This window comes from Phaenicophaeus curvirostris, chromosome 29 (genome assembly GCF_032191515.1).
Source record: "Phaenicophaeus curvirostris isolate KB17595 chromosome 29, BPBGC_Pcur_1.0, whole genome shotgun sequence".
Classification (NCBI taxonomy): Eukaryota; Metazoa; Chordata; class Aves; order Cuculiformes; family Cuculidae; genus Phaenicophaeus; species Phaenicophaeus curvirostris.
The window spans coordinates 3371070-3395448 of NC_091420.1; the positions used below are offsets into that span (position 1 = coordinate 3371070).

The 24379-nt window shown below is 48.0% G+C and overlaps 2 protein-coding genes across 10 annotated transcripts; one reads left to right on the forward strand and one right to left on the reverse strand.

The window, feature by feature from the left end:
- The first annotated feature begins 28 nt into the window (after positions 1-28).
- LOC138732164 (keratin-associated protein 4-9-like) lies at positions 29-24365 on the forward strand. 9 transcript variants are annotated; one of them, XM_069878581.1, is made up of 5 exons: positions 29-134; positions 1124-1228; positions 1289-1299; positions 1348-1564; positions 23558-24365. In XM_069878581.1, exons 1-5 carry the CDS (start codon positions 81-83, stop codon positions 24281-24283), a joined length of 1113 nt encoding a protein of 370 aa, XP_069734682.1. In that variant the 5' UTR covers positions 29-80; the 3' UTR covers positions 24284-24365. The 9 variants fall into 9 exon arrangements, with proteins under 9 accessions (XP_069734682.1, XP_069734675.1, XP_069734679.1 ...); XM_069878582.1 differs by having other exon boundaries at positions 74-134; positions 1127-1228; XM_069878574.1 differs by having other exon boundaries at positions 30-134; positions 1124-1252; positions 1289-1564.
- LOC138732070 (keratinocyte proline-rich protein-like) lies at positions 8892-12847 on the reverse strand. The gene is made up of 2 exons (XM_069878428.1): positions 12711-12847; positions 8892-10827 (listed from the first exon to the last, which is right to left on the reverse strand). Exon 2 carries the CDS (start codon positions 10804-10806, stop codon positions 9763-9765), a length of 1044 nt encoding a protein of 347 aa, XP_069734529.1. The 5' UTR covers positions 10807-10827; positions 12711-12847; the 3' UTR covers positions 8892-9762.
- Positions 24366-24379: the final 14 nt, after the last annotated feature.

Genomic DNA, 24379 nt, shown 5'->3' on the forward strand with positions numbered 1-24379 from the left:
GTGGTCAGGAGTCCATACCCCTGGGCTCCTTTGTTTCCGGAGATGACGCCACACAAGCCATATAAAAGGTTTGCATTTTGATGCTTGCACCAGTTTACTTGACTTCTGCCTCGCTTACCTGCATTGGTGAACTGGTAAGTCTCGGATTTATCAGGGAATAATGTGATGGCTGCATTACTTGGTTGCTCTGGCCAAGAGAATACATTAATGATCAAAAGGGAGCTTTGCTTCTGGTGTTTCTGTTCCAGAATCCATCCTGGAATAGGGGAGAGGATGTTCAACTCTAATAAGAGTTTGCTTTTCCTTAAGCAGCTTGCAAACGTCCCATCACCTGTTCTGAAAATGTGGCTGTCTCTCATCCTTCTTCGTAGTCTATTGTCATGAATTTTTTTCATACCTCATTAAGTCTGGAAATTAAATAAATTAGTGGATGCTGCAGAGTTACGTCTTGGGACTTGAAAAGAGATGGGTGGGAGGAAGCATTATCTGGAAGAAGGAAACTGCAGAATACCCGGAGGCAAAGCTGCAGGAAAGGTCTGGGAGAAGACAAGCTGAGGAAATGAATTGGAAATAGGAGCTGCAACCTCTGGGCCAACCCTTCACTTATGAATGGACGAGCCCATTAATTTCGATCCAACTCCAAGGATGTGCCATGAGGATTTAGGAGAGTGGCTGAACTGGTGGTTCTTTGGGCTTTGTCCTCGGGCATCAGGAGCTCAATGTCTCCATCATGAGCATGAGGAACTGAAGAAGTGATAGGCAATACAAGGGCCTTGGAATGTCTTCTGGCTAATTAAGAAAATACGGAAATGAACTATTTTCATGTTACGGCTTCTACAAAGTTATACTGTGGGCAGTTCTATAAAAATCAGGGTTTACGGCTCGAGTATTCTTAACAGTGATGCTCGCAGGTTCCCAAGAGAGGAAGGAATAATCTGGCAGCTTTATTTGCCTGTGTCTGAATATAAGGATCATTCACACACGCTGTCTTTTCAAATTGTCCTTTCCTCAGTCCAACAGCAAACTGCTATGTATGTCTCAAGAGCTCAGGTTGTGCCTCTTGGCTCGGGAATAAAGGACAAACGGTCTAATCTTCTATCTCTCTTCTTATCTTTATCCTTAGCAGAACCTCAGAAGGATGTCTTACTACGAGCAGTGCAAGCAGCCCTGCCTGCCCCCTCCCATCTGCGTGCAGAAGAGCACCAAGTGCGTGGAGCCCTGCAACACGGTGTGCGTGGAGCCGTGCGTGGAGGTCTGCCCAGCGCCCTGTCCCACCCAGTGCGTGGAGGTCTGCCCAGCACCCTGTGCCACCCAGTGCACCACGACCTGCAGCACCCAGTGCGTGGAGCCCTGTGCCACCCAGTGCACCACGACCTGCAGCACCCAGTGCGTGGAGCCCTGTGCCACCCAGTGCGTGGAGGTCTGCCCCCCGACGTGCATCGATGCCTGCATAAAGCCGTGTGCCACCCAGTGCCAGACCCACTGCACCACCCAGTGCGCGGAGCCCTGCATCAGCCAGTGCACCACCAAGTGCGTGGAGCCTTGCCCACCCCAGTGTGTGGAGGTTTGTGCCAAGTGCACTGATTCCTGCGAGACGGTGTGCCTGGAGCCGTGCGGCACGTGCTGCACTCGCCCATGCTGATCGCTTCGATGCACGAGCCTCGTGCACAGCCCTGACGCATCCGTGCACTGCAGCATCCATAGGCTCATCAGCATCCATGGAATGAAAACCAAGCTACAGACCTACCTGCAACGTACCGAGACCTCTCCTGATGGTTGTCCCATGCTCTCTTTGTCTTAGAAAATTCTTCCCTCCCTGCTTCTAGCCTGTATCTTCGCTCCCTGTGATGATTCCGCTGCTGCTGTCTTAGCATCTTTTCCTTGGTAACTGCAGTTGGCCAATATTCTACTGCTGGGCATCTTGGGAAGTTGTTTAGCGATGTCTGTGCTGTAAGCAGCTAATACTGGAAGATGTCTCCCCTTCTATTCTTTAAATGTCAAGTTGTCTTCCTATATATGTCTTCTTGTCTTTTAATGTCTATGTGTAGCAATAAAAATTGACCATCGATGGCATCACGCCTTCTGTCTTTCTTTCACCTCCCCATTTCCATGTCTTTAGGCCCAAGAACATCTTCCTTTAGCTCTTATTATGGTTGTAGAGGATTCGTGCCTGCCGTACTGTGCTGTAAACAGAGAGAACATAAATAATAACGTGGAGTAATGTCTTCTAATAACCTAAACAAAACAGCATCCAGTCAATACTTTCCTGACAGTTATAAAAGAAATTAGCTTGGTCCTACTTAAAAACAATGATAGAAATGTAATTTTCATCTTTATTAATTATAGATTCTGATCTTTACATCTCTGAATTTTGGAACCAAACCATAGAAACTGCTAAAAGGTAAATTTAAGTAGAAGAAAGCCCCAAATCTAAGAAAGCAGGAATCAAAATTCTTGCTGGGATTTTAATTGTTCCTTAAAAACATTGTGTTGGAGATGAAAATCTTTTTGACGAATGGTCTTTTTAATGAATTCTTCCTGTGATCCTTGCTGACTAAATATAGAAAGTAGGGGACTTGGCTGCAGGAGATGAATCTTTTTGTGGTTCAGGAACAGGTTGGAGCCCTGCAAGATTGCAGTTTTGCTCCCAGGTTTGCTGCAGCCACTTCGAGTGGCTTTGGGCAGGTCTCACTCTTGTTATCTACCTGCTCCTTACCTGCAGGGAGGAGAAGACCCATCCCTGACTGATGGAAGGGCTGGCATCTCGGGTTCGTTAGTGTCTGGCATGTACAATAATATTGCGATTCACTTATAACTGCATCTTATTTGAAGCTGTAGCTTTGAAATGGAAGGAGACCGATTTTCTGGTGGGAAGTTCTACCCAGTTAAGTGCTGGATTCCAGGCACAATGCTCCCATTGTCTTCCATCCTGTGCGTGTGACTCGCTTACCTGTCTCCCCGACGGGCCAGAAGATTTCCATGTCTGGGATAAAGAGAATTGCTATCTACCTACCATATCATTATGTCAGGGGTGGAGAACATCTAATCTAGAAAAGAAAAAGAGTTATATTTAGGTGTGCGTAAACACAGTTACCAAATCAGCTTTTAATGAAACCTTGTGTGCAGGTGTAGAGAGCTTGATGGTAGATTCCTTTTTGCATTATTCCTGTCAACACCAAGAGGTGACACCATCAAACAGGAATAACAATAGGCAAAATGAATCTCAGGCAGGTAAATACGTTCTACAACTGAACACGCCTTCTAGCTCAGGTAGACAAATCATGAGTGGGTGGAAAAGAGAGTGAAGAGCATGAAAAAGGAGGGGAAGACTAGAAATGTGCATCTCTAGTTCCTAATGTTGAATGCAATCCTTTGGGGCTTCAGGAGTGAACTGTGCCTCAGTATTAACCACCTGCTGCTGCCACGTGTGTAGTGTCAGTATCCACCTTCACGCATGGCAAAAGTCTTAGTCAGAAGGTCATATGCAGCCTCTAATGTGATCTACCCCACAGGTTAGTCACCTATGACTGATTTCCAAGCATCTTCATCCAGGTCTATCAGCTGCATTAGTCATTTCCTATTTCTTCTTCTCTTCCCCTGTGCTGCGAGCATTGCACCGGGTGCAATAATCATAGACGGGAGCACACGGCTCTGGAAATCCCAAAGGAAGTGGGAGAAAAGACCTGTTGGTTTGTGCTCATCATGCTTCCTGTGCCTGTAGGAAAACACGCGGCAAAACCCCTGACACACGGCTCTCTTACGCACCTGCAGTGAGTTCTGAGCATTGCTAAGATCCTCCTGTGTATTTACAACAAATCAGGGACATTCGGTCAAGCTGGGCATCATTAAGACAGCTGAGAAATCAGACACGAGAAAGGGATGTTAAGATATGGGATGATGTTTCCATTAAGACCTTCAGCTCTCCTCCTCTCATCTCTCCAGGTATCGCACGTCTGGAATAGAGACTGGGATGTAATTCACAGGGCTGAATATCACCCCACAGGGCGTTGAGGAATGCTCAGCAGAGGCTTGGACTACCTTGTCCATTAGAGCTAATGAGAATATGTCAATTGAAGCATTTTTTCCACTTCTTCCTTGGAAAAATTGCAAGGGAATTGATATTTTTCCGAAACACAGATTAATCCCCAGAATAAAGAAATTCTGCCACAGCTTCAATAAGCCCAGCCCAGTAAAGAAGTTTTAGTATCTTCAGAGAAAAGCTGGAAGTGCAAGGAAAAATAAGGAGAGAGCTTCTGAATTTCTTGGCACTGTAGAATGTTTCCCTCCCCTCTTGGGGAGGGAGAAGAAAAAAGGATAGAAGCAAAACATACATGTGTTGGAGTGAGATGAGAGGAGGTCATGGAGATAATCCAAAGGCTGGAGCACCTCCCATATGAGGACAAGCTGAGAGAGTTGTTCTCCCTGGAGAAGAGAAGGCTCAAGAGAGGCCTTAGAGCAGCTTCCAGGATTTAAAGGGGCTTCAGGAAAACTTGGGAGGGGCTCTTGATCAGGGAGGGCAAGGATAGGACGAGGGGAAATGGCTTTCAGCTGCAAGAGGGGAGATTGAGATGAGATCTTGGGAAGAAATGTTCTTCTGTGAGGGTGGGGAGGTCCTGGCCCAGGTTGCCCAGAGCAGGGGTGGCTGCCCCATCCCTGGAGGGGTTCAAGGCCAGGTTGGATGGGGCTTGGAGCCCCTGATCCATGGGAGGTGTCCCTGCCCACGGCAGGGGTGGGACTGGATGGGTTTGAGGTCCCTTCCAACCCAAACCGTTCCATCATTCGATGAAAACCCCAAAACTCAGACTGCCAAACACAGACCCACTGCCCTTCCCAGGAGCTCAGGTGCAGCACAGTCACCCCAGCTGGAATTCTGCCCTGGTGGCCACAGACGTAACAGTTGGGAAACATCTAAACTTTATGCAAACACCTTCTGCTCCCTCCGGAGCGGATCTGAGCCACCTCTCATGTCTGAGTTCACTCGTGGGATCTTTGCCCAGGGTTGGGACAATATGAATTATTAATAAATTAGCCAGTTATTACCAGATTGGGTGTGCCTTGCATTAAAAACAAATCCCCCGCACCTGAAAGAGGAGGTATCGCTCACAGACCTTGACTGAAGTCCAGGTGTACGGAGGTGTCAGTGGAGCAGGTTCTGGTTGTGAAAGATTCTGGTCATTGAGTTAATCTGTTGTCATCAGCTCCCAGGGCTGACTTCTGAAAGCGTATAAAAGCCTCCTTGTCGGGAGGCTCCTTAATCTGAGTGACTGCTTCTTCTCTTCCACCAACAACAGGAGACACCAGGTGAGTCCCTCTGTGTACGTTTAGATGCATGGGTGGTGTTTTCTGGTGTTACAGAGTGATTCTGCTTTATTTTGTTTCTCTAATGTCAGTTGTAGCTTCTCTCCCCAGCAATTTTACCTCCATAGGTAGCAATTTTACCTCCATCTTACATTATTCTGAGACTTTCTGAGGCTCCAGACAGTGGCTTGTTGGCTCTTTAGACCAACAAATCCTTGTCAAACCTCATTTCTCTTTTCCAACTGATAAGAATAATTGTGGATAACCCTTGGGTATTGAGTATTGGCTACCAACGGGTGGCACCTGCTGCCAGCTTGGTTTGCTGTTGAACGGCTCTGAGCTGATCACTACAGTCTCCTGGATCTCCAGGGCTCTGAATTTCACTTCTTCGTATAAAACCAAATTATCACTGACGGGAGGAGAGTTCACCTCTACTTAAGAGACAAGGCTTCTGCTCTGAGGCTCTCAATGAACTAAGCAGAGACGTGGCTGTAGAATCATAGAATCATAGAACAGTTTAGGTTGGAAGGGACCTTAAAGATCATCCAGTTCCAAGCCCCCTACCATGGGCAGGGCGGATGAGGCTTTGAGCCCCTTGATCAAGTGGGACGTGTCCCTGGCCGTGGAAGGGTGGTTGGAACTGGATGGTCTTTCAGGTCCCTTCCAAACCAAACCATTCCATGATTTTGTAAGAGCAACATGGGGCAAGCTGGAGTCACCAACACAAATTTGGACTGAACAGCAACATCCTCAGGTATTTCCAAGGAGGGTTTGGGGGTTTTTTTGGTATTTTTACTGGTAGAATTAGCTTTTACAAGCTCTTTACAGTTGGTTTGATATCAAAACCGAAGAACTGAGTGAAACAATAATATCCAGAAAGGAGAAGTGGGTCAGTCTTTCAATGACTGAAATGGCACCTTGGTTCTCTTTCAGGCTTAGCAAGGATGTCCTCCCACCAGCAGAAACAGCAGCAGCAAATACCTCAACAATGCCAGGAGAAGTGTGCTCCAAAGTGTGTGGAGCAGTGCCAGCCCCCCAAAGGGCAAGCCAAGTGTCCCGTGAAGAGCGTCCCGCAGCAGCAGCAGCAGCAGCAGTGCCCAAAGCAGAAGTAGCACCGACAGCAACACCCACAAAGCGCCACGCAAGATGCAAACGCTTATCCTCCTTTCTGCTGGCTCTACCAGCTAGAAATTTGCAGGCAGAAATTACCTTACAAAGAGATGCAATTCATTAGCTTGGGTTGATTCATCATCTACTCTAATTGCAGGAACATCACCTTCTGATCTTTGATTCGAGATATGCTACAATAAAATTATAAGTAACCTCATTACTTGCTTCTTGATGTATTTTCACTTTATTGGTGTCATTCATTCTCTTGCGCTTTGTTTATTAGCCAAAGAATTACCTTTAAATATATACTCACAAATAAGGCAGGTGCACTTGAGGATCAAGTAGATCAGGAATGTGAGCTGCTTAGAGGAAACAGCACATGGAATGATCACAATTTCTAGAAAGGACATTTGAATTCAGGGCTCTTTGAGGCAGAGCTGCAGCCTAGGGGTCAAACCTGGCTCAGGATCAATGTTCTTCCCATCTCAGGGCTGTCTTACCATTTTTTTCACCCTGAAAACAGGGGCCTCCTTGGGTTTCTTACTCCAAGAAATACATTGATGGGCTGGAGTGTCAACAGAGCTAGTGGAAGGTCTGGAGCATAAATGTTATGAGAAGCATCTGAGGGACCTGAGGCTGTTTAGCCTTGAGGAGGCTGACGGTAGATCTCATCACTCTCTACAGCTCCTGAAAAGGAGGCTGAAGTGAAGTGGATGCTGGTCTCTCCTCCCAAGTGACGAGGGATGAGGTGAGAGAATATGGCCTCAAGTTACGCCAGGGGAAGTTTAGATAGGATATGAGGAAAAACTCCTTCCCTGAAAGGGTTGTCAAGCACTGGCAGAGGCTGCCCAGGGAAGCAGTGGTGTCACCGTCCCTGGAGGTATCTAAAAGATGTGGAGATGTGACACGTGGGGGCTTGGCAGTGTGAAGTTTGTGGTTGGACTCAACGAGCTTAAAGTTCTTTTCCGAACTAAACCATTCTGTGATTCTGTGAACCAGAACAAACCAGTGAAACTCAGTTTGCTGCAAGATCTAATATCCTGAAGTCTATCCTTGTAGGTCTATCAAAACAAATAATTGTGGTTTCAGAGTCTCGACTATACTGTAACTGCACAGAGGAAAATAGTCTTTGGGAGTTTTGAATACTGAAAGGAAGATTTTGGCCGCTCAGGATGGACTGTAACCATTTTAAAGGAATCAGAAAGAGGATTCTGTATGTTTTGATTTCTCAGCAGGGTGTACCGGCTCGGCTGATTGATTTCCAGCAAGCCGTACAGCAGAGCAGAGGAGGAACATTATAAATACAGACACTGTTGAGTGATCTGATATCGGTGTCTGGCAGACAGACATAAGCTTGCTCTGCAAACCAGAATCTCTGCCTATCAGTGTGATCCTGGAATCAGACGGTGAGGTTGGATGTCTCTCACACCCATCCGACAGGTACGCGGCCAAATCAGTCAGATTACATCACTCCTGGCTCATCTGAAGTGTGGGAAAAAGCTTCTTTGCTTGTGCTTGCAACCTGCCTTGTAGACAAGCCCAAGCCTTCTGTCTGCTGAAGGTCACAGAGCGGCTGTGAAGACGTTAGAGCCACAAAAATGATGTGAGGGCTGGACCACCTCCCGTACAAGGACAGGATGAGAGAGTTGGGGTTGTCCAGCCTGGAGAAGGCTCCAAGGAGACATTAGAGCAGCTTCCAGTGTGGAATGGGACTCCAGGAAAGCTGGGAGGGGCTCTTGATCAGGGAGTGCAGGGATAGAATGAGGAGAATGGTTTTCAGCTGAAAGAGAGGAGATTGAGATGAGATTTTAGGGAGAAATGTTTTGCTTTGAGGGTTGGGACCAGAGCAGTGATGGCTGCCCCATCCCTGGAGGGGTTCAAGGCCAGGTTGGATGGGGCTTGGAGCCCCTGATGCAGTGGGAGGTGTCCCTGCCCGTGGGAGGGGGTTGGAACTGGATGGGCTTTAAGGTCTCTTCCAAACCAAAACCATTCAATCATTCTATGATTTCACGTTTAAATTGGGCAAGAGGACCGTGGGGATGACTTGGTGTGATCAAACACCATCTGCCACCCTCTGGGACGCAGTGTCTTGCTCAGGGGTGTTTCACTGAAATTGGTGTTTTGGTGCTGTTGGTCAGCTGAAGGAATGGCCCAGTGCAGGGATTATTGCAGGTTCTCTCACCGAGTGCCTGGAGAGGAGCAGCAGACCCGGGGTCCCCTGCCATCATCCCAGTTTTTGAGTTCTGACTCCCCCAGCTTTGAGCCTAAAAATTACCTGACCCTTGCAAGCTGAGGCTCCTTTTCATCTTTTTAAACAGAAGTGATTAAAAATCTCAACCATTTGGTATTCAAAGTAATTTTTATTGCTGATTTTCATGGTGAAATAAATCCTGGATACAATATCAGCTTGAAATAATTAGAGGTAAGTGCCAAATACATACATGACACCACTGTGTGGTGGAACATGTTCCAGGGTGTTCCTTTATCCTCCGTAACAGATGGAAGCCACGCCTGAGGTTAACCTATTTCAAAACATGTCTGGATTAGATTTAATTATCACTATATTTTCCATACCTAACCTCAGCTCGAGCTGTTCTTTTACACATCCTAGAAAATCCAAGGTGAGCTCTCTGAGGAAAGAGCTTGATTGCTACCAATTCAGCTAAGCTAGTTAAGAGGTAATTCCTCTTTTGTGAAAAATCTACCTATTTCCTCTAGCCCAATGGATTTGGTTTTGATGGCATAAAATATTTGGCACTACGGATTCATGATTCAGAAAGTCTCGTTGCCATTGACCCCTTAGCAGCAGGTTTGGCACAAACCTCAAATCCTATAATTGATGGGCAGAAACTCCTAAATGCAAGGTGGGAGACGGAATTCACGTGCAGGGAGCTGGGGAGGAAGGGATGGAAGCCAGGAGGCAGCGTGCGGGTTTGGACCACGAGCTCGAAGTCCCTAATTGCATTTGGGTTTAGTTGGAATATTTCACTTAACAAGCCCTGACTGGCGCACGCCGTCATGCTCTCGGGTCTCTCTCTGGGCCGTTAAAAGCCTGCGGGATGAATGGGAGAGGGCAGAAAATCAGGCTGCTGGAAAGCTGAACACACATGCCTGCGGCACCTCTTGAAGCCTTATCACCTATCGACAGTCCCGACGCGGGGGTTAGCGGAGGGTTGTTAGTATGGGGTGGTGCGAGCGTTAGCCGGGGGGCGTTGGGAAGCCGAGCTTCATAGCAGGAATTCTGCAGCGAAGAAAAGGATGTTGGAAAATGACTTCTGGTTGCGAGACATGTGGAGAGGAGGTCTGGGTTTGCACATTTTTTCTCTTTTCAGGGCTTCTAGTGTCAGCTGCAAGTTACTTCTGCGCCTGCGGCCACTGCACGGGCTGCTTCACCTGCTGCTGCTCGATGGGAGGACACTTCTCTGGGAGGGAGCACTGCCCTGGCTCGGGGATCTCCTTGCATTCTTGCTTCTCCTGAGGACAAGGTGTGGGTTCAGGGCATGGAACAGGGGTCTCCTTGCATTCCTGCTTCTCCTGAGGACAAGGTGTGGGTTCAGGGATTGGCACAGGAGTCTCCTTGCACTCCTGCTTCTCCTGAGGACACGATGCAGGTTCAGGGCATGGAACAGGGGTTGGTGCTGGGGGGTCCTTGCACTGCTGTGTTTGTTGGGCACACGGTGTGGGCTCAGGGCACGGAGCAGGGGTTGGCACAGGAATCTCCTTGCACTGCTGCTTCTCTTGGGCACACGGTGCAGGTTCGGGGCATGGAACAGGGATTGGCACAGGGGTTTCCTTGCACTCTTGCTTCTGTTGGGGGCACGGGGTGGGCACAGGGATCTCCTTGCACTCCTGTGTCTCCTGGGAACACGGTGCGGGTTCAGGGCACGAACAAGAAATTTGCTCAGGGATCTCCTTGCATTGCTGCTTCTCCTGGGGACACGCGGCAGCCTCCGAGCCGGCAGCTTGCACAGGGATCTCCTTGCACTCCTGCTTCTCCAGCACACACGAAGTCGGGTCAGAGCAGGATACAGGGGCTGGCACAGGCAGCTCTTTGCATGCTGATTTCTCTTCAGGGCATGGAACAGGCTCAGGGCATGACGTCGGTGGGAAAGTTGGCGGTAGCTTGCATTGCTGCTGTTGCTGCTGCTCCTGAGGAGGACACTCGGGTATCACGACCACCGGTGTTTCCCCCTTGCCTGGTTCCACCACCAGCACTGTTTTTTCAGGGCATGGGACTGCTTCTGGGCAAGGAGTTGGGACTTGGACTTCAGATTGCTGCTGCGGGCACGGGGCTGGCTCAGGGCACGGCACAGGCTCTTGGCTTTCTTTTGGAACCGTTTTGCTCAGGCCAGGTGGGAGGGTGATTTCCTGCTTGATTTGCGTTTGATTCAAAGACATCTTTGCAGGAAACAAGAGTATCTGAAAGAAATACCAGTGTTATTGTCTGTGCTAAAGGAACTGCATCAGGATAAGGGTGAAATGACTACGAGAAACCTGAATCAGCTGAGAGACTAAAGTTCTCTTTGTTTGCCCTTGGTTTCCAAAGGCAGGTTGGCTCAGAAAGAATTATGATTTGCTCTCTCTTTTTCATCCTGCCTTTCGGCTCCTGCTCTGACCCTTATCTTGTTCTCCCTTTCTGTTCTGCAATGTGGAACAGCCCTATCAGGTCTAACTGAGGTAGAGCCGCTCCTTTGAGATGATTTGCACTTCAGAGCTCTTCTTCCTCTTACCTCAACTCTTGTCAATGAGTAACTCACTTTCATTTCTGTCCTGGGGAATTGATGAGAAGAGCTGGCAAATAACAGATTGATAGCAGTTTCAGGAAGTCAAAATCATGGAACTGTTAAGGTTGGAAAAGATCTCTAAGATCATCAAGTCCAATAATAGCATAAATTTAATAATAAAAAATAATTACAGCTAAAGATGAACACTGAAGGACATCTCATGTCTTAAACAAGGAGAAAAATACAAACCTGGGCTCAACGAGATGTTTTAAATTGGCAAAACTGAAATATTTAATTTGGTTTGGCCCCTTTTAAAATGATTTCCAAATTTTACTTGGAATTAGAAACATGAGGTGCTATAAGGCCTCAAGATGGACATCACCAGTGAGCTGATACTGGAACTGGATGATCTTTAATGTCCCTTCCAACCCAACCCATTCTATGATTCTGCATTATTAAGTCTTTACAACAGGCCAACTCCTCCTCTTGCTCTGGTTTCACTCTGACTCCATTAATGATGCAATGGACTGAGGTTACCTGTGGCACAATTCTTCCAACTGTCATGGAAAGAATTAGCAGGGCTAATGTCTCCCTGTGTTTCTGGATTATCACAGCCACTAATACCAGAGGGAGCTTGCATGAATCAGAATATTCAGGAGGGATTTCTTCTCCCACGGCCAGTAACGTGCAACAGGCTAAATGGGTGTTTCTAACAATTCACGAACTGCCTCCGGTTTGTGGGATGCTAAAGGCTCAGCTGGACTGGTGCTGTGTCTTTGGTAAAACCTGGCTTGCCGTTTTTCTAAGGATAATCTAAAGGTACAAAGAAGAGATTAAAATCACGGAGGAGTTGGTTGGAAGGGGAGTTTTTAAGTCCCCTCTATGCAGGAGTAGCACCAACATGGACCACGTGAGAGCATGCAAGTTCATTCTCCCTTTCCTGCTCCTTTCAGCACATCTTCAAAGCAAATTCCTTCCTCTCCTCTACATCCATCTTGATCCTCCAGATCAATATCACTCATCTTTTGCTATTTTCTTTATAAGGGTTTGATTATATCTCAAGCCAAATTATTATATTGCTCTTATTGTGGTTAACATGAATGATACAGTGGGAACACTTTCACCCTTCTGATCCGTGCAGCCCCTCCTACTCCTAAATCTACTTTCCATAAAATAATTCCTCAGTGAAATGGAATTTTTAAAATTATTCTTGTTACAAAGAGTAGAATCCCAGAAAACAGATTCAGAAGGAGCTTTAGGAGGCCATTCAGACCTTCTTCTTCCCTGAAGGCAGGTTCAGTTATACTTAAACCAACGCATTTTTATCTAATCTGTTATTCAGAAAGGATTTAATTCAGCACTTAAATATCCTCAGATTTACACATAATAGGCGCTTGCTTTGCAGAGTCACCCCAAGACTGCTTTTCCTACCCCAGTGCCCATGATTTCTCCTCTTTGCAGGAATCTTTCGCATATTCAAAACTATCAAATAAAACACTTCTTTAAAGAGTCAGCCCACACTAAGCCAAGCAATAAAATTAGAGACATCACAAAAAGCATCAGTATTCTCCAGCTTACCCAACCAGCCAACAGGGAGAAGCACAAAGTCGAGTGGATGATGGAGCACGGGGATTTGAGAACTTTTATAGGGTTTCGAAGCCCTGCCTTCTGGGAATGAGTCCTCCGAGGTAATGAGCTCACTCTTTCACAACTGCCGTTGTGCGTTTCCTCCACAGACTTGTTCCACACGTAGGCATTGTGAAGAGAGCCTTTAGGTGCAGAATGTGTTTGAATGCCCTTTCTGACTAATCTGATTTGACAAAAAACTCACTGGGTGAACAAAGGTCATACCCTCAGGTTAATGCAATCATTGCAGACCTCGCCAAGATCAGGGGTCTTGGGGTGGGGGTCAGCCATAGAATCATAGAGTAGTTTGGGTTGGAAGGGATCTTAAAGATCACCCAATTCCAACCCCCTCCCGTGGGCAGAAACACCTCCCACTGCATCAGGGGCTCCAAGCCCCATCCAACCTGGCCTTGAACCCCTCCAGGGATGGGACAGCCACCCCTGCTCTGGGCAACCTGGGCCAGGGCCTCTTGATCCTCATGGCGAAGAAATTTTTCCTTAGTTAAAGTCTAAATCTGCCCCTCTCCACCTGCTTTTCATCAATGAACTCTTTAAAGTGAGTTTCCTGTGATTCTATAGTCTCATAATGGATGGGTTTATTTTCTTACCCATGAAGATCTTCATTGATTTCATTCCTCTTTCATTTCAGAACTGATAATTCTGAAAGCATGCTTTTTTCCATCGTATAGAAGATGCAACTTCCACCTGTCTAAACGTGACAAAAAAGGGAACTGGGATTATCTCTATGTAGCAGGTGAAAAGTAAAGGGTTATTTTAATAGTATACAAGATTTATCACATCCAAATGTAACTGGGACACTGGTCTTATTTTGGTGCCAAAATAGCATTTGAAAAGGTATTTCAGTCTACATGTGAAATAAAGGGAGCTCTTAGCATATAGTGTCATATACATAATTCACATAACCATTACTCCATGTAAAAAAGTTCCTTGAGTGAAAATAGCTCACTGATTATCATCCCCCAAATCGCAGGGAGCTATCAGGATACAGGTCAAGCAGTCCTCCTTTCTGATGGTAGGATTATTTTCAGCAGCGGAGACAACACATCCCAGACAGAGGTTAATTTCATCATATTTGGTGGTCTTGGAACCACCTTTGTTCTGTCTCCACCATTTCACCAGGGCTCTTATCAGAACACGCACTACAGATGCAATCACTGCAACAGGCTGAGCTGGTGCACATCATCCACTGGGATCCCTGGGCTGCAGGTGTCAGGAGCTGCTTCTAGCTATGGGGTAACTTCCTCTGTTAGCAATCGTTCGGCAACCAAAAGACAAGAACACCTAGATTTTAGACCAATCTTCTTCTCTTACGCCATGACTCCATCTGTGCAACTTCCTTTCTTGCCTCACGGCAGGTGGGGTCCTGCCTGGCTCTGGAAGCTGCTTGGTTTTTTTTAGTTGTCAGCCTTTACTATCCAGGAGAATATTCCAGCCCAAGACCTAACCCTGACTCAGTCCTTACCTGCTGCTTTGCTGAGACAAATCACGGTTGTAGCTCTGCTGAAGGCAGGAATTGGGACTCTTTCCAGCAGTGGAAAACCTGCCTGTCTGCTTTCTAGGGAGCATCTTGCTTTGCGGTTATCAAAATAGCCCTTCTGATGAGATGTGCTCCTGGAATACAGCTCTTCAAAGCAGGGAGATGGGGGAATAAGGTCAGTCCTGGAGCACCTGCCCTTCGAGGACAGGCTGAGAGAGTTGGGGTTGTTCAAACTGAAGAAAAGAAGGGTCAAGGGAAGACTTAGAGCAGCTTCCAGTACAGAAAGGGGCTCCAGGAAAGCTCGGGAGGGGCTCTTGGTCAGGGAGTGCTGGGATAAGACAAGGGGAGATAGTTTTAAGCTGAAAGAGGGGAGACTGAGATGAAATCTTGGGGAGAAATGTTTTGCTGTGAGGGTGGAGAGGCCCAGGTTGCCCAGAGAAGAGGTGGCTGCCCCATCCCTGGAGGGGTTCAAGGCCAGGTTGGATGGGGCTTGGAGCCCCTGATGCAGTGGGAGGTGTCCCTGCCCATGGCAGGGGGTGGAACTGGATGGGCTTTGAAGCCCCTTCTAACCCAAACCATTCTATGATCAGAAAATTATTTTATGATCTTTATGCTGAAGAGGACAGAGCAACTGGATTCGGAAGGAGACAGCACATTTTGTTAGATCGAACATTGCATTTCAATATTTGTGTGACCTTCACCAGTGAACATGCACCTTCAGGTCAGAGCTTCAGTAACCTTGGTTAAGTCCACCTGGGGACACAAGGCACGTAGTGCTCGTGGAGCAATGTTGAGGCACTGGTACAGGCTGCACAGCTCTGCCTCTGAGTTGAGACACTCTTTTTATTTAAGCAAGCACTGAGGTTTCTGAACCATTTAGGTGCCAAATTTGTAGCCTCAACTTGCAACATCTAGTGATTAAAAAAAAAAAATCACTTTCCATACCTGGAAGGGGGATGACCTGAACCTTGTCTGGAGATCAGAAGGTGGGGCTGTCCTGACCTTAAACACCGGTTTGGATCCAGGTCTAGAGAGGTTCGGAGAGGTCACTTCATCTCCATGTCAGCAACCTCAGCAGAAAAATGACAGTAATTATCATTGAAGAAGCTCTGAAGTCAGCCCATGGAAAGGGAGTGAATGTTTTTCCCATAGTAGAGGTGTAATTGCTTTCCCCTTCCATGTGAATTGCACAAAGACTATTTTTAGAGACAAATGCCAGTGAAACCTGCCTTACTGAGACACTTCAGAAAGTACAAGAGAAACATGCATTGAGCAAGGTACCTTCACAGTGAACGTGGGGCCAAGTAGCTCACGGCTCTCACCTGGTGGAGCCCAGCTTATGACCCAGTCGATATTGAAGTTGTGCCACTAATTCTAGGCAACAGAATACCACAAGTGGAAAAAACACTGGCTTGAGCCCAACCTTCTTCCTGGATGGAAAATGCTACTCCAGCTCCCACGCATCTCGGGTAGGGGCTGTGTTGAGTGGCCTTGCAAGTGCTGATCAGGTAATGAAGCCACTAGAAGTCTAAGACGCTGTGGGAGGTGTGCAGCAGCTCCAAATAAAGATCTGCAGCTGCCAGCTTCATCTGGTTTACGATTAAGACGAGCATCTCAGTATCTCTAAGGGTCCTGACATGGTATTCCTTCAGTTTGGAAGAAAGGATTGCTTGTTTTAGAAAAGAAGACCACTACAGAGAACCTCAACTCAGGATGTGAAAAGCTTATTGCGATTCTCACCTCGTGTCTGCAGGGATGCTTTTTGATTTGTTTCCATCCAAAGTTTCCAACCTTTGTGCACAGAGAAAACTGAGGAAACTATTGCACTCCTGGATTTCATGTCTTGGTGTGATTCAGAAGCTGCTGAACTGGATCTCCCAAAACACGTCTCACCCTGGTGGCTTAATTAAACACTGTTTCGTTAACACCCCATCTTGCTCTTTATTATTGTGTCTGTCATCATTTTTTGGGTGGACATCTTGATTAACTCATCTCACGAGACAAAAGACATAATTACCTGTTACTGAATTCCCTAGTATCGGTCTGTCTGCCCAGTCACCAAAGAATCCGCAGTCTCTGGCTTCTCTCTCAGCACTGGAGACTGAGGGTCAGGTCACATTGCAGAAGACAAGAAGTCGATTGCCCATAGAGGTGTCCAAACACTGTATTATCCAAGTGCTGGGTATGAAGGATCCATGCTTCAGCATTTTTTCCTTCTATCTGCTGTTTCATGAGTGATTCCTCTTCATTTTTGCCTCAAATATAGAATCACAGAATGGTTTAGGGTGGAAGGGATCTTGAAGATCATCCAGTTCTATTCCCCTGCCACAGGCAGGGACACCTTCCACTCCATCAGGGGCTCCAAGCCCCATCCAACCTGGCCCTGAACCCCTCCAGGGATGGGGCAGCCACCTCTGCTCTGGGCAACCTGGGCCAGGACCTCCCCACCCTCACAGCAAAACATTTCTCTCCAAGATCTCATCTCAATCTCCCCTTTTTCAGCTGAAAACATCTCCCTCATCCTATCCCTTCCCTCCCTGTTCAAGAGCCCCTCCCAGCTTTCCTGCAGCCCCTTTCAGCACTGAAACACAACACCTGAGCTTCACAGGAATTAGAGGGTTTTCTATTAGACCTACATCACTGGATCAGCTCAACAATTCTCAAGAGACGCCCATGGCTGAATCACTGAGTTAAGCCTGTGACTCTGCATTGAGTTACAAAACCTCTTCTATAAATTCATGAACAACTTGTTGCATATTTTGACTCCAATTTTTTGATTTGGCTGCCCTTTCCAGAGTCTCCCTGCATTGCTTGTTGAAGACCTTTTAATTCCCTGCCTAAATTTATTCCTAACTGCTTGTGCAGAATTACCTTGCTGCTCGATTGCCTCATTGAAAACCCACTGGGCACAACAGGAACACTTTCTGGTCAGCCGTCTCATCAAAGAGTCTAATTCCCAATTGCTTCATTCACACACTCCAGCTCAGGAATGAACTTGTTGGAGTTTAGCTTGTCATCAGCCTTTTTTATCCCACCTACCAACAGGTGCAACTGTAAGTAGAGCAGCCTGGAGCTCACCTTGGTTTAGTGCTCATCTTTGTAGCACGGCTGCTCAAGGACAACAGTAAACTGAGGTTCAGAGCCACATTTCCATGTGCTCTTTGAAGGAAACACCAGCTTGCTGGAGTATCCACTACACGGTGGTCGGGCAGGCACCTGGTGCAACGAAGATGGGTGCTGGGGAGAGAGAAAGTCGTGGTGAAGCTCACATTAAGCATTTTAAAAGTCATCAGGGCTATTACGATCATGCAGGCAGATTTTCTACAAAGACTAACCTCTGGTAGCAACCAGAACAAAGAGGTGTGTGGGGCTGCTAATTGCAGAACAGCAAGAGTTCATTAAGTAATAAAACATCGTTTAAATGAAGCAAGAAGGAGTCAGAGCGAGGACCATTTCATTCTGATGCATGATGGGGTTAGCATTTTGCCTTCAGTGCTGTTAAATCATTGAACGAGCAAGACTGCAATTTTACTGCTTGCTGGGCTAATAATACGTTAAGTTTTATTATCTACAGCCTGTACTAATTACAAGTCTGATACAACAGAAGTGCGATCTCTGCTTTTTTTTTTATGTTTCCTTTAGTCTCTGCCTTCTCCTCCCTGCATGCACCCTACTTCCCTGCAGCCACCGACTAAACACACTCACTCTCCTGTGACAAATACTATGTGAAGCCCAGAAGAACATGTGTTCTTGATGCCCAGAAGGATAGATACGTGTGAGCAGCTGGAATGAGGTTTTTACAGCGGTGGGAACGGAAGGTTGTGGTCAGGCTTCAGGGGAGAGCACTGGCAACCGAGATTTTACTCCATGTCTTGGTACCATAAGGAGCATTCAGACATTAAGGTCCCATGACACAAAGATGTTGGGCTGGGTCTAGCTCACAAGCTGCCAGTTCAAACTGTTTTCCTGGACAGAAAGGGCAACCAAAGGCAGTTTCCCAGTTTCCAGAATTTGGTTCTGCAAGGCTGGTCCAGGAGGTGGTTGTGTGTGTGAATGCTGCTCTCTAGTGGTTTGTACACACCTTGAGAGTTTGGAGAACGTAGCTATGACTTGGAGAGGCTGGAGGAGATGTTCATGCCTTGGTGAGGCTGGAGGACAGGGCCATGTCTTGGGGAGGTGTGAAGAAATAGCCATGGCTTGGTGAGGCTGGAGGAAATAACCATCTCATCCTCTTGTGGGCAACTCCTCCGAGGTGGATCTGCTTCTTCAAGGGAGGAGTCTCTTCCTTGGCTTTGCTGTCATAGCCTAACATGTGTAGTGTCCTTCATGATGGGCTTGTTCTAATCATAGAGCCATAGGATGGTTTGGGTTGGAAGGATCCTGAAAGCTCATCCGGTTCCAGCCCCCTGCAGGGACACCACCCACTGGATCAGGGGGGTCAAAACCCCATCCAACCTTGAACACCTCCAGGGATGGGGCTTCCATGACTTCTTTTGGCAACCTTAATGCTTTACAGCTCTTTACCTGGTTTATCAGAACTTTTTTTGTCACCATTGACGAAGCAAGAGGTTTCATCAACCCAATAGCCCAGATCACACCTACCCAATTTACCTTCTTTCTTCTGTCTTACTTTTTTTTTTGTCTGGCTTGTTCTCCTGCCAAATTTCTGTATCTGGAGCAGGCAGGGAGCTTTGCATTCCTCGTGTGTTGGCTCACACTCCGTAACTCTGCACTGCGGTGGTGCTCCTTTGCATTCCTGGATTATTAAAGGGAAGCTCATGCTTCGCTTGGCATCTCCTCCAGGATGTTTTTCAGCTTCCCTCTGCATACTTTGCAGCGCCACTGCCCTGTTTTAACTTCTTTTCCCACCTTCATCGCGTGCTGCTTTCCAGGTTGAGTCAGGCATGTTAAAAAAAAAAAACACAGGAGGTTTTCTTAAGCTGCCAACCACTGCGGGGCAGGGCTGGCTTGAGGGGAGAAGGTGGGTTCTACCAGGATGTGCATGGACGATGACAACAAGAACACACATTTTTGATCGGCATTGTCACGTGAAACACTCATTGAACTGCTACATAGTGAAAGTTGCCAAAATTGGCATGTTGTCAGAATTAAAATGAAGCCTAATTGGGTTCCTGAGGCTTCTCGTTCTGTCTTTGTAGATTTGGAGTGTGGTGGTTAAGAGGGTTTAGATAGAGTTAACAGACACTACTGGGCGTTAACATGAACAACAAGTCATTGTTCTGATCAAAAAAACCAAAGTTCACCTGGGCTGTCAGTAATTTAGGCAAGAACAATGTGGTCTCAGTCATGTAGAAAATGAAATAAGGATTTGTTTGAAGGTTGGGCAGTGCCTCCATCCAGACAAGACTAAAAATAATACAAAGTGAACCGCTCACTTTGGTTAACAAAGAGGATCACACCTACAACCTTTGGAGCTAAAAAGCAATGGCTTTGGATCAAAGAAACACTTTCTGCAGGAGAAATGCCACAACACAACCACATTAATTGTGGTTCAGGCAAAGATGAATGTGTTTGGTGCTGACCAGCAAGGGTCAGGGTTCATTCTTGCTGGAGAAGCCTTGAGTAAAGAGACTATTTCACCCTCTGTAATTCTTGCTCAACGTGGGGCAGAGCGGTCCAAGAGTCCCTGAACTTTATTATTCACTTTCATTACAAAATTATTTATGGACCCTTTTCTTTGCCTCGAAGCCCACCTGGGTAGAGCTGTTTCTCTAGTTCATAAGAACCAGAGAAATAACAAACACCCTTCGGAACTGATCCCCTTGGGATGGTTTTCATCTCTGCCAGAGCCAGGTGTTGGTGGGGCTGAGCACTCCTCTCAGCTCTCCTTGTAGCCAACAGGAAGAAATTGTCCCTTTAAGGGATGTTTCATGTGACAATGAACACGTGGAAGCGTTGATTAGACCTTCAGTGACTTTAAAAAAAAAAATGCATCTCCTGGTTTTCTAACTAGTTTCTTTAATCTCAGCGCAATGTGTGATAAGAAGTTGAGTCACTGAGAAAGTCACCTGCTCCTGGTGGCCTGTTGTGCTGCCAGTCACAGCCTGGCAAGGGCTGTGATCATACATGACGTTAGCTCATCTTTTGTGCTCATCTGAGTCACTGGATGGTGTATTCCCATGTCTCTGATAACAGGTGTTTGCGTCAGGATCACGGGAGCATCAAGACACTAACAGCCAGGTGCTTTCCAGAGCTGCATGAGATGAAACTGAGATCCTCTATGGAAGATGACCTGCATCCATGGGGGTGTTTAAACTTTGTAGGAGCTCCTGTTTTTCCTTAGAGGAGCCAGTGCCCTGTATCCAGCCTGCACACACAACCGAGCCCTGTGGGTGGGAATGAAAAGTGCTCCCTGTTCTATCCAGTAACCAAAGTCAGAGAAGAACATGAGGTGGGTCAGCGTAGATCTCATGGCATGAAGCCAACGACATGTGTGTGTGTGTGTGTGTGTGTGTGAAAAGAGACCAAGTGATGGAAAGACCCCATTTCTGGGGACCACCAGGACATTTCTAGGGGCTGTCACACCTCTGAAAGCCACAACTATGCAATATTGGGAGCCCTTCTGCCCTGCCAAACCCCTGCGGTCGGGGATGCCGCTGCTGCCTACCTCCCCAAATACCATTCAGTCTTCCCATGCCAGGGAAGATTAAACAAAAGGTAATTACTCTTACTATGGGGAGCCAACATTCAACTACTCATCCTCAGGGATGAGTGCGCTGATGCTAGTCACTCCGAGGGTTGCACACAAGACAGCTTTTGCATAGGAGCTAATAGGCTACGTCGTGGCACCTCATACCTTCAAGGCGCGTTTAGTAGCTATATAAAAGCTCTCTTCCTATTAGAGCTCACTGGTCACATCACGAAGCTGTTCTCACCAGGGAGCTGGGTAAGTCTGGTTTGTGCTGAGCCTCTGTAGCTGCTGAAATGCAGATTTATTTCTGCTTTTTTTATATATGAGTACGCTCTATGGGAGAAGTTTTCGAAACTAATCGGGTTGAATTGCTGCGTTGAAGTGGGAGGGTGTTCTCTTACAGGTTCTTCAGCTGGGCAACGGAGTCCAAGAGACACTACAGAAAACGTGAGGAAGGGTTGTTAGCAGTATTTGGGGTTCTGCTCTTGTTTTCATGAGCCAGGAGTGTGCTCAGGTGGCCAAGAAAGCCAAGAACATCCTGGCTTGTATTGAAAAAGGCGCAGCCAGCAGGAGCAGGGAAGGGATTGTGACCCTAGACTTTGTGCTGATGAGGCTGCACCTCGAATCCTGGGTTCAGTTTTGGGCCTCTCAGTACAAGAAAGATATTGAGATGCTGGAGCGCATCCAGAGGAGAACGGAGCTGGGGAAGGGGCTGGAGAACAAGTCTTATGAGACGTGGATGAGGGATCTGGGATTGTTTAGCCTGGAGGAAAGGAGGCTGAAGGGAGACCTTATTGCTCCCTACCAGGTGGGGTGATGAGATGAAAGGAAATGGCTTCAGGTTGTGCTAGGGGAGGTCTAGATGGGATATTTGGAAAAATCCTTTACTGAGAGGGTGGTGAAGCACTGGCAGAGGCTGCCCAGGGCAGTGGTGGAGTCCCAAACCCTAAAGGGAGTAAAAAACCATGTGGCCATGATACTTTGGGACGTGGTTTAATAGGCACAGCGAGGTTGGGTTGATGGTTGGACTGGATGAGCTTAGAGGTCTTTTCCATCCTTAATGATTCTATTGTTGCTTGCTTTTGAGGGTGGCTGGCAGCAGTCAGAGCCACTTTGGTGCTCCCATAATGCTAGAAGAGGTCTAAACAGGTTTGTGTTCAGTTGTGGTATTGCTACCCTTTAATTGGCTTTGTTTCCCTAATGAGCCTGAACGTTGTGATGCTGAGATTGAGCTGTGAACCTCTGCCAGCTGCAGCGTGATGGGATCACCCAGCAGCAGTGCCTTGGGTGCTCTTTTCTTTTTCCTGCTATGGAAGAGGTGGCCAGAGGTTCAGAGCTTGTGTCTGGGTTGGATTTTTTTCTTCGTGCATCAGCAAGACGTCAGAGGTAGCCACCAACCAAAACTAAGAGGGGAAAACCAGATTTAATGACTGAAAGGCAGCTCTGAGGTCCCTCTGCTGATCTCCAAGGTCAGCTCTCTCTGGAGGTCCAGGTGAAGGGGAGGGAAATTGCAGCCTGGGGAGATATTTAGTGATTCATGTCTCTGGGTTTCCTCATTGCTTAAGTTAGCGCTATGTTTCAGCGTTAAAATGACGGGTTGTGTCCTCGGCTGCTGCTGTTGTGGTTCTGAGACCATGGCACAGGCAGGGCGCATCACCGTCACCCTGTGAAGTGAGCCAGGACAGAGAAACTCCTCTGGGTGCCAGTCTAAAGGCTCTCTTTTCTCACTTATCATTCCAGTCCTGCCGAAACCTCACTGAGATGTCATGCTACCTACAGCAACGCCACCTTCCAATCTACCAGGAACCTGTCCCCATCAAGTACCCGCCGATGTACGGTGCCCAACACCCACAAGTGCCTACCTGGCACTCAACACTGTGCATCCCCCAGTACGTGAACCCCTGCGTCCCCCGGCAGCGGATCATGTCCTCCAGCTTCTCTGAACAGCAGTGTGTGACCAAGTGCGTGCCACAGCAGCAGTACACGACCCCATGTGTGACCCAGCACATCCTACAGGAGCCGTGTGCTCCTCGGTGCGTGACAACGTGCGTGCCGCAGCAGCCGTGTGCGACCAAGGGTGCGTCGCAGCAACCTTGTGTGACCAAGTGCATCCCGCAACAGTGTGCAACCACCTCCCAGCAGCCGTGTGCCACCAAGTGCATCCCACCTCAGCAGTGCGCGACCAGGAGCGTCACCACGTGTGTCCCGCAGCAGCCGTATCTCACCAAGGGCATCCCCCAGCACCAGGGTGCCACCAAGTGTGTCCCGCAGCAGTGTGTGACCTCGTACTCCCTGCAGCAGCCCTGCGCGCCCCGGTGTGTCACCACCTGTGTCCCGCAGCAGCGCGCCACCAAGGGCGTCTCATACCGCTGTGTGACCTCCGGTGCCCCGCAGCAGTGTGCCAGCTCATACATCCCGCAGCAATATCCTACCAGGTGTGTCACCAAGTGTGTCCCCCAGCAGTGTGCCACCGACTCGGCCACGATTTGTGTCCCACAGCAGCCATGTCAGACAACTTGTGTCCCGCAGCCGTGTGTGACCAAGTGTGTCCCGCAGCAGCCGTGTGTGACCAAGTGTGTCCCGCAGCAGCAGTGTGTGACCAAGGGTGTCCCACAGCAGCAGTGTGTGACCAAGTGTGTCCCGCAGCAGCCGTGTGCCACCAAGTGTGCCCCACAGCAGCCGTGTGCCACCAAGTGTGTCCCACAGCAGCAGTGTGTGACCAAGTGTGTCCCACAGCAGCAGCCGTGTGCCACCAAGTGCGTCCCACAGCAGCAGTGTGTGACCAAGTGTGTCCCACAGCAGCAGCCGTGTGCCACCAAGTGCGTCCCACAGCAGCAGTGTGTGACCAAGTGTGTCCCACAGCAGCAGCCGTGTGCCACCAAGTGCGTCCCACAGCAGCAGTGTGTGACCAAGTGTGTCCCACAGCAGCAGCCGTGTGCCACCAAGTGCGTCCCACAGCAGCAGTGTGTGACCAAGGGTGTCTCACAGCAGCAGTGTGCCACCAAGTGTGCCCCACAGCAGGCATGTGTGACCAAATGTGTCCCACAGCAGCAGCCGTGTGTGACCAAATGTGTCCCACAGCAGCAGCCGTGTGCCACCAAGTGCATCCCACAGCAGCAGTGTGTGACCAAGTGTGTCCCGCAGCAGCAGTGTGCCACCAAGTGTGTCCCACAGCAGCAGTGTGTGACCAAGTGTGTTCCACAGCAGCAGCCGTGTGCCACCAAGTGCGTCCCACAGCAGCAGTGTGTGACCAAGTGTGTCCCGCAGCAGGCATGTGCCACCAAATATGTCCCGCAGCAGCCGTATCAGTCAGGTGGAGTAAAAATCTCAAGCCACGCTAAGAAGTACTGCTCAGCATCCAAATGGCCCTGGTAAAAAGGTCCCCATATAAAAAGTGAGGTGCAGCTTTGGGGCAGGGGTTATTTATCTCCTTGTACCACCTGCCTACTGCTTCGTTCTGCTTTATTTCTG

Excerpts from the sequence above, each read along its gene's own strand:
- LOC138732164 (XM_069878574.1), top strand. The coding sequence starts at position 81 with ATGCTTGCACCAGTTTACTTGACTTCTGCCTCGCTTACCTGCATTGGT. Across the intron at positions 1,253-1,288 it reads GCGTGGAGCCGTGCGTGGAG|GTCTGCCCAGCACCCTGTGC; the intron begins GTCTGCCCAGCG and ends CAGTGCGTGGAG. Across the intron at positions 1,565-23,557 it reads GCCCACCCCAGTGTGTGGAG|CCGTGTGCCACCAAGTGTGC; the intron begins GTTTGTGCCAAG and ends GTCCCGCAGCAG.
- LOC138732070 (XM_069878428.1), bottom strand. The coding sequence starts at position 10,806 with ATGTCTTTGAATCAAACGCAAATCAAGCAGGAAATCACCCTCCCACCT.